Genomic DNA, 8,948 nt, shown 5'->3' on the forward strand with positions numbered 1-8,948 from the left:
TCGAAACTCACGCCAGGTGCATGTGCATGCATACCTAAGATCCCGGGAGGAGAGGAGAAGAGAAGGAATTGCAGTGTGGCCATCCCTCCCGGGCGGTGATTTCTCACTTTTCCTCTTACTGTCTCTGTCTTGGTCTCTCTCTCCAGTGAGTGCACATGCCCTATGAGGGGGAAAAAAAAAAACTGAAAAATGAATGAGCAGGTAAGTCTTCAAGATCAGTTGGAATTCATCCCAATTTGCTGCTTCGGACTTGCCAACCCTTGTCACACGCGGAGTCAGAGAAGTCATCCCAGCACGCGGGGAATAGGTAGAAGCCTATTTTGGAGGTGACCAAACTGAAGTCTTAGACACGCAGGTCACATAGCAAACTACATCACAGGGAGGTCGACCACCGTATTGAGATGATACGCTGGCATTCCAAGGGTCGCGAGTCATCAGGAGCTCACCCCTATTCTGATGCCACATGATGCGCGTTTTTTACTTCCTGAACAATATAGCGACGATCCCTTCAAGCCCGCTAGCATTTGATCATTTATAAAGTCATGTTGAAAAGACTTCCGAACTAGCTATTTGTGGTTAAGTCATTTGCCAGAATCATTCAGCTTTTAAATGACGGATCCAGGGCCAGGACTCAAGCCAACCGGTTCCACATCCAGCACACTTCCCAGGATCCACGGTCTGCCTCTGACATCGTCGGACGTGGTGGGAACGTATGAATGGTAGGCTCCCTCACGGAAGACACTATCATTTCTAATCAATACCGTCACTTCCTACTTCTAAGAATTCTCTGAAGGAAACATTGACTAGACTTGTCGAACGTGTGAGAGAGCTGATAAGATCTAGCCCGGCTGCGAGGAGGAACCAGACTGCGGTGTAGCACGTCAGTGACACTGCGAGAGTGCTTTAGGGCACTCAAAAGTGTGGGTGTGAACAAAATAAGCACATTTAACATGCACAGTGTCTGCGTAGAGCTTGGCTTCAATAAATATATGCTGAGGCCCGCAAGTGGCGGAGTTGTTGGGGTGCTGGACTCCCACATGGTCAATCGTGGTTCACGTCCCGATCCTGGCAGCTTGAAACTCACTCCAGGCGCATGTGCGTGTGTACCCAACATCCTGAGAGGAGAAGAGATTGAGGCATGTCTATCACCCCAGGAGGGTGATTTCTTGCTTTCTGTCTCTCTGGCAAGCGCATGCGTCCTAAAGCAAAAAATCTCTCTTTAAAGAATGTGCCAAATATGCCAATGAATTAATATGCTTTGTGTTTTAAAATTCTCTTACAGCGAATATGCATTTAGCCAATATTTCCATAGAATGACTTAGAAAATTGACCTATGTCTCCAAACAACCAAATCTTTTGATTCATGTTTTTACTCAATAAAGACACAGCAGTGAGCAAAGCAGGGCCAGCTGGTGGCAGGCAAGGTAAGGTGGTTAAATCCCACATGGCTAGCTGCATAGTTTGAGTCCTGGACCAGGCGGTTTGTAAAAAGCACAGGGTGTGTGGGCATGCCCAAAATCTGGAGAGGAGCGTGGAAGAGAAGGGGTTGCAGCATGGCTGATGAACTTGCCTTCAACTTTGCTGCAAACAGATTTAAAACTGTAAGTAGGATACTGACAGGGACAAGTCCCTTGCCAAGATTTGAACGGTGCCAAAAATATCCCTTACCAAATGGCTTCCTTAGCCTATACATTTCCCCCATCTCTATTTGACGAGAGAGCATCCAAGAAAAGAATCGAGAAAGGGAGAAGCTGCATAGAGACCTTGATGGCAGTGGGATGGGCTGAGCAGAGAAGCCGAGCATCCTAGCTCCCCACTGGATGCAACTTTGAGGAGGAAAAGATTCCTTCCTTTTATGGCATGAGATCCCCCGCCTCCGCCTGACGGGCAGGTTCCTCCAGCTGTGTCCCCAGCTGTGTCCCCAGCCTGGTCTCCAGCCTTTTCCCCCTTACATTTCCGTGGGCAGCTGCTGTTCCAGCCAGATGTTCTTCTTGCTCACTAGAACTGATAGCGTCTCCCCCTCGCTCCCCTCCAGCCTTGCCCTTGCAATGTCCTTCTGCTACTCTGGTTATTACTCTGTTCAAGTCCCGCCTCTTCCCTGAGGCCTTCTCTAACTTCTCCAGTTCAATCTGCTGGGGCTCAGGGCTTGGAATGCTCAGTGTAGGATGTCTGAGAGGGACAGGCTCTCACAGGTTATTATCTATAACTCTTTCATTTTATACGGGAGGAAGGACAGGCACAGAGTAAGAACAAAATTTGCCTGAGAACACGCAACCAGTAAGTGGAAAAACTGGGACTTCGTCTCGCCGAGTCTTGGCCTGTGCCCATCTTACACTATTAAGACAGTTCATACTATTACATTCATTTGCCATGTAATAAGAATAGTTGGTGTAATGGCTATGTTGCTGGACTCCCATGTAGTTGAATGCAGTTCAAGACCCGGGCCCGGTGGCTTAAACTCACACCAGGTGTGTGTGTGTGCTTGCCCAAAATCCCAAGAGGAGAATAGAGGAGAAGGGATTGCAGTGTGGCCATCTCCCCTGGGGGGTGATTTCTCGCTTTCTGTCTCTCTCTGTCTTTCTGGTGAGTACATGTGCCCTATAGCAAATAATAATAAAAAAAAAAAAGCAAAAACAAAAAACACCTCTCCAAAAAAAGAAAGAATAGTAGCCAGGGCCAGCAGACAGCGTGGCAGTTAAGGCACTGGACTCCCACACGACTGACTGTAATTTAAGTCACACCCAGCAGCATGCTTTCTCTCTCTCTCTCTCTCTGGTCAAATTAAAAATAAATAAATAAATTTATTTATTTAAATAAATAATTCTAAAAAAAACAAAACCAAAAACAGGAGCCAAAATTTCACACTACATTTCCCTCCTCTCCCATGCTTGAAACCCAGGTTGGGACTGGAGCAGAATATAAAAGACTTCCTTATGAGCCAGAGACCTTAAACCTGTACACCCCCTCCGCAGAACATCTTATTTTACTACTGAAATGGACTCTGTGGTATAATTTCACAGATGAGTAAGTAGAGCTCACCATGCCCAAGGTCACATAGCCAATACATGGTTAGTGTCTGTCCCCTCCAATAACTCACAAGCCGACCTAAGGCCCGCAGGGATTATTTCTGTTATTCGGCATTGTGTCACCAAGCATAATTCTACCTGTTGAATGAATAAATGAAAGCATGAAAGAAACCATGCCTGGAACCCCGTCAGCTTCTAACAGATGAGAGGGAGCTTGCTATTAGGCGTACTGGTCCCATATGCTGGGTGCTGTCTGAGTCGTCCCTGACTTGGCCCTCACAAAAATCCCAAGAGAAAAACCAAAGCTCGAGAGGTGAATTCACTTGCCCAAGGCCACACAGCTAGAACGGGATGGAACTAGACCTGTAATGAAGTTTCTCCGCCTCTCCTGGAAGTGTCTTCATTCCCACCGTTAACTGCCTGTCCAGCAGTGCTCCTGGCAGGAGTGCTCCTCTGACTCCCAGTGGGCTGGCCTCCTCTGCGTCTAATCCATGAAGGCCCCACTTTGTTTAGAGGCCAAAGTACTAAATGGAATATTACAGGGCAACCTTTGCCATCAAAGAGCCGCTCTAAGGGCAGGAGGTTTAAACTGGTTCCTCGTTTCACAATAAGGCGGGCTTTATGGAAAGAAGTTATCCCTGTATTCTAATGACCAACCACTTTAACTACAGTTTTCCTCTACGCGTGCTTGGTAGGTTTTTAGTTAGTCATGATGATAAACCACCTACTTACACACGGTGGCCCGAGGACTAGTAAACCCTCTCCAAACTGACTTCCTTCAGCTTTCCTGTCTCCCCACTGCTGAGCCCTCTTTCTCTAGCCCCACCTGCCCCATCACACCCACAGCGGGGGTTCCCTGATGTCCAGCGTAGGAGGGGCAGCTGGAAAGGCCAGAAGGTGTCCTGTGCCAATATCTTCTTACAGCGGGACCTCAAAGACTGGGGGCTCATTCGCCATCGCTGTTCAAGTCAGCACAGCCTCCAGGCCTCGGGCCTGGTTTCCGGTTTCCGCGCAGTCTCTCTACTCTCTTTCTAACCGCTTGTGTCTCTTGGTCTCTAGTCATGAGTGACTTTCTCTGGCCTTGTTTCGCCAGGAGGACTGTTGTCTCTTTCCATTTCCAAGCCCTGATGAGCCCTAAGAACCCAGGTCATATCCATCTTTTCTTTTTTTTTAAGAGTTATTTTATTTAATTGTATTTTTTTAAAAGATTTATTTATTTATTCATTTATTTTAATTTGATCAGAGAATGGTAGAGAGAAAGGAAGAGAGAGAGAAAGTGAGAAAGCAAGCCACCAGGTCCAGGACTCAAATTGTGGTCAGCCCCATGGAGTGTCCAGTGCCTTAACCACCACGCCACCTGCTGGTCCCAGGTCATATTCATCTTTTGACTACCAGATCCCTTGTTAGAAGACACCTCTTGCTCCAGGATTTGCATTCTCACAGCATGTCAGCTGTGAGTCTCTTCAGGCATCTACAATTCTTATATTATAATTTTCTGTGTTTTTTTTTTTAATTTATTTATATGGGGCCGTTGGAAAAGTCAGGACATATTTTTTCTGCTTTTCTATACAAAAACATGTCTCGATTTTTCCAACTACTGAATTCATATATTCAACCATTCTGTTATTGAACATTGAATACCTAGTCAATCAACAGTTCTTGATTCGAATTCTATGTAGGAAGAACTCATAGTCAGTTTCTGTATCTACCCAAGGACAAACATACTGCTAGGCCGGCCTTCGAAGGAAGGAAAACAGGTTGTAGGAAGGAGAGAGTCTTCCTGGGTGGCAAGTGAGGGAAGGACCAGGAGGGAGAGGACGGGGAGGTGGAACAGCACCCGCGAAGGCACAGAGGTGTGGATGGCCTGATCTCTTCCGTGATCCACGCAGAATACAGTTTTCCGGTGTTTGGAGAGTGGACTAGCAGGAAAGTACCCTTCATCTGATGGATGACAAATAACGGGAAATCCTAAGTGTACTCTGCCTAACAGACCTGATGTTTTGAGTGTCAAAAACATTGAAAGAAAAGTAAAATATTGTTCTTTTCATGTATGTGAGGCAAACACTCTGTTAAATCTTTTGTTAAAAGTTATAGGGGAGGTGCCAGCAGGTGGTGTGGTGGTTAAGGCGCTGGATCCCCACATGGCCTGTGGTTCAAGTGCCAGATCTGGTGACTTTCTCTCTCTCTCTCTCTCTCTCGAGCACACATGCTGTACAGCAAATTAAATAATAAATAATAATAATACACAAAATTAATACTTTAAGAGAAGTTACAGGGGATCCAAAACTCAGTCAGTGTCCAGCCCTTTGCTCAAGGAAAAGGAGGCCTTAGTGGGGAAAGGAAGGGTGGCCTTCCACATGGGTGGAAACTGGCTTAGCCAAGGAGGAAAGAGCCAACTTTGTTCCATTTTGATTTTGAGAAAAAAAGAGTGACAAGGAATGCTGGAAGAAAAGTCTGTAAGGGGAGGCCGTGGCTACTTTGCGAAAGGTCCTAGATTCCAGGCTGAGGACTGCACGCACGATCCTAGACCAGCGAAGGCCGTGGAGCAGGGAAATCACATAATGCATCCTGAAGCCATTTCTATCTCACTAATGGGGAAATGAGAGGACCAGCTATGATGTCAAGGTCTCCTACCAAACTGGCAGAATCGAAGCTTCGCTTTCCAGCATCCTGGGCAATTTTGGGGACCCCTCTTCTCTAATATACACCTGGATATGTTTTTAGAGCGACGTACATCTTGAAGTACACTTAGAGCTATGACCAGATTTTTCTTCCCTGAGAATCTTTCACAAAGTACTGCTGAATAATTTGTCTTATTATCTTTCATCTGGAGATCTTAAGAGGCCTTAATGACAACCAAGCTTCATTATTTCTGTTTGCGTGTGAAAACACTGACTCACAGAGGGCTTCAGCAATTTTCTCTTTCACCCTGGGAGCTGCTAGCAGGACCGCGAATGAAACTTAGGATGAAACTACTTCATAAACCATAAACTCCGTGCCCTTTATAGTAGTGGATTTTACAAAGAGAGTGACTCCTTTGTGTTGGGAGTTCATTCTTTTATCCTGTTATTAATCCTGGCTTCTGCAGGGCAGGAGCATCTTGCTACAACAATGCCAACTGAAGCTGTCTGGCGGCGCGAAGCATGATGGGAAACATCGTTACGTGTTTCACGGGTGACGGCTGAACCAAACACTTTGTTGTTCGCATCCATCCATTCGTGAATTCAAGGATTCATTCTATTAACATGCATCCGAGTCCCTATTACTCCGTCTGTAAAATGGGCATAGCAATGTTACCATTAGCAAAAGGCTGTCTCGAGAATTAAGAGAGTGTCTATAGAGTAGGCTGCCTTGCCAGAAGTAAGCCCTTAAAATATTAATTGTTATTAAACAAATAATTATAGAAACATTGAAAGGCAAAGAAGCGGTCTCTCTGCAGCCTTATCTCTGGTTGGAGAGGGTAAAGCTGCATGCGGAGGATGAATTCGTTCCTGGGGAAGAGGCAGCTCTCTCAAATGAAGAACCGAGCCTGAGCAGACACTTCAGGCACCCAAAGGAGGAGGCCTGTCCCCTCAGTGTGGACTATGAAGTGTCAGGACAGCTAGGCAGGTACTTCTAAGTGGTGGATGGTAAATTGACACCACCCTCTTAGCCGTGGCTGGCAATGGGGAGAAAAGGAAACACAGGTAAGGTTACGGGAAATGAAGCAGAGCTTTTTTTTTTTTTTTTTTTTTTAATTGCTATAGGGCGTGTGCGCTCGCCAGAGAGACAGAGAGATACAGAGAAAAAGAAATTGAGGAATCACCCCCAGGAGGGATGGCCACACTGCAATCCCTTCTCCTCCATTCTCCTCTCAGGATCTTAGGCATGCACGCACACGCGCCTGGTGTGAGTTTAAGCCACCGGGTCCGAGACTTGGACTGCAGTCAGCTACATGGAAGTCCAGCAACATAGCCATTACGCTAACTGCTGGTCCCAAAGCAGAGATTTTTTTAAAAAAAATAACTTTTTAGAGAGGAAGGGAGAGGGAGGGGTAAAGATATCCACCAGTGGTGTTTGCCCATGCTCTCCCCTACTTTTAAAGTTTGCTTCTCTCTTTCACGAGCAGGGAGGAGAGAGAGACATACCCCCAACAAGGGCTCAGCCCCCAGCCTCTGCCAGCCCTGGATCATGGGCATACCTGGATCTGGCATACTCAGAGACATCTCTGGACTTGAACTGGGAAACTTCCCATGTGAAATTGCCTTGCAGAGCATAGTCTATCTGGCCCCAAGTTGGAACTTTTAAGTCCTTCAGAATCAAAGTCTCGGGACCAGCAGATGGCGTAATGGCTATGTCGCTGGACTCCCATGTAGCCGACCATGGTTCGAGTCCCGGACCCGATGGCTTAAACTCACGCCAGGCGCGTGTGCGTGCGTGCCCAAGATCCCGAGAGGAGAATGGAGGAGAAGAGATTGCGGTGTGGCCATCCCCCCTGGGGGGTGATTTCTCACTTTCTATCTGTCTGTTTCTGTCTGTCTTCCTGGTGAGCGCAAGCACTGTATAGCAAAAACCTCTCCAAAGGAAAAAAAAAAATAGAATCAAAGTCTCATCCATTGACTGCGTAGGTTGGTTAACAGCGCTGTGCTTTCTGTTTATTTCTCCATTGTTCTTAGTATTGAAGAAACATTTTCTGAGCAAGTTCCTGCCTGTCTCGCCTGTCTCAGGACACATCAGGGAGACAGTGTCACAAAGCAGCCAGGGCCAGCAGGTGGCATGGTGGTTAAGGTGCTCCCACCTGGCTGAGGTGGTTTGAATTCCAGACCTGTATCCGGAAAATCACACTGGGTGCGTGTGCATGAGTGCCCAAGAGCCCAGCGAGAATGTAGGAGAAGAGATTGAAGCATGGTCATTCCTCGACGGGGGGCGGGCAGTGATTTCTCACGTTCCCTCTTTCTGTCTCTCTGGTGAGTGTACACACCTTACAGCAAAAACCTTAAAAAAATAAAAAAAAAAAAAAAAAAAGGAGATACCGACTTGGGACAGAGCCACAGCACAGAGCAGGGATGGGGCAGAAGATGCTGTGGAGAGCCTTTGCAGGGAGGCCCTTCCATGGCTAATTTGGGGTGGGCTGAGCTGCTATCCTCAGGAAATCACCATTTCCTCGCAGTCTGTCACCACCTCAGTCCTCCGTGAGACCTAAAACCTGGACTGTGACAAAGGACACCAAAACCCCAAAGTGAATGAGAAACAACAAATGAAGGAGATGTTCACAAAGCACAACATGCTGAATGTTATAACAAGGAGGGACGTCCAGACTGCATAAACAGCACCGTAAATTACTAAGAAAAAGGTGAAACCGACGGACAAAGCTATCAACAGGCATTTCAGAAGAAGCAAAGACATAAAATGCCCATCTTCAGTACAAACGAAGGGAAAGCAGTACAGGTTAAAACCAGATGCCATTCGTTCGCCCATTAAATTGGTAACATTTTCAACAATTTATATTGTTTAATATTGCAAAAGTAAGGGGGAATGGGCAGTTTCTTCTACTGATGTTGAGAATGCATATCTTTGAAAAGGACAGCTGCTGAGAATTTCTAACTATTTCAGGAATGTTTACCCTTTGTTACAATTTCACTCTTAGGAATCTATACTCTTCAAACATCTCCATACAAAGGCAAAAACTACAAAGATGCCAATGGCCACACTGTGACATTGAGAAAACTGAAAATACTAATCATATCTAACATTTATTGAGGGTCAGCACCTCTCCTAAGCACTTTATAACACACTGAGACACAGAGAAGTTAGGTAACTTACTCAAGGTCACACAGCTAGTGTGGTAGTGGCAGGATTTTAGCTGAGGTGGTTGTGTCTAATCCTTTTCACTATGCTTTCAAATGGGTGGGGGTAAATACAGTATGGTATATCTACACTGTG

General features: G+C 46.2%; 1 protein-coding gene across 1 annotated transcript in view; it reads left to right on the forward strand.

Moving 5' to 3' along the window:
* The first annotated feature begins 1,553 nt into the window (after positions 1-1,553).
* Positions 1,554-8,948, forward strand: part of ROCK2 (Rho associated coiled-coil containing protein kinase 2) — a 158,489-nt gene continuing 151,094 nt past the window's right edge. The window contains 1 exon segment of the mRNA XM_027773604.1: positions 1,554-1,601. Within this exon segment, the coding sequence (XP_027629405.1) occupies positions 1,554-1,601 (48 nt within the window).

The sequence above is a fragment of the Tupaia chinensis genome, unplaced genomic scaffold, assembly GCF_000334495.1.
Source record: "Tupaia chinensis unplaced genomic scaffold, TupChi_1.0 Scaffold000045_1, whole genome shotgun sequence".
NCBI lineage: Eukaryota > Metazoa > Chordata > Mammalia > Scandentia > Tupaiidae > Tupaia > Tupaia belangeri.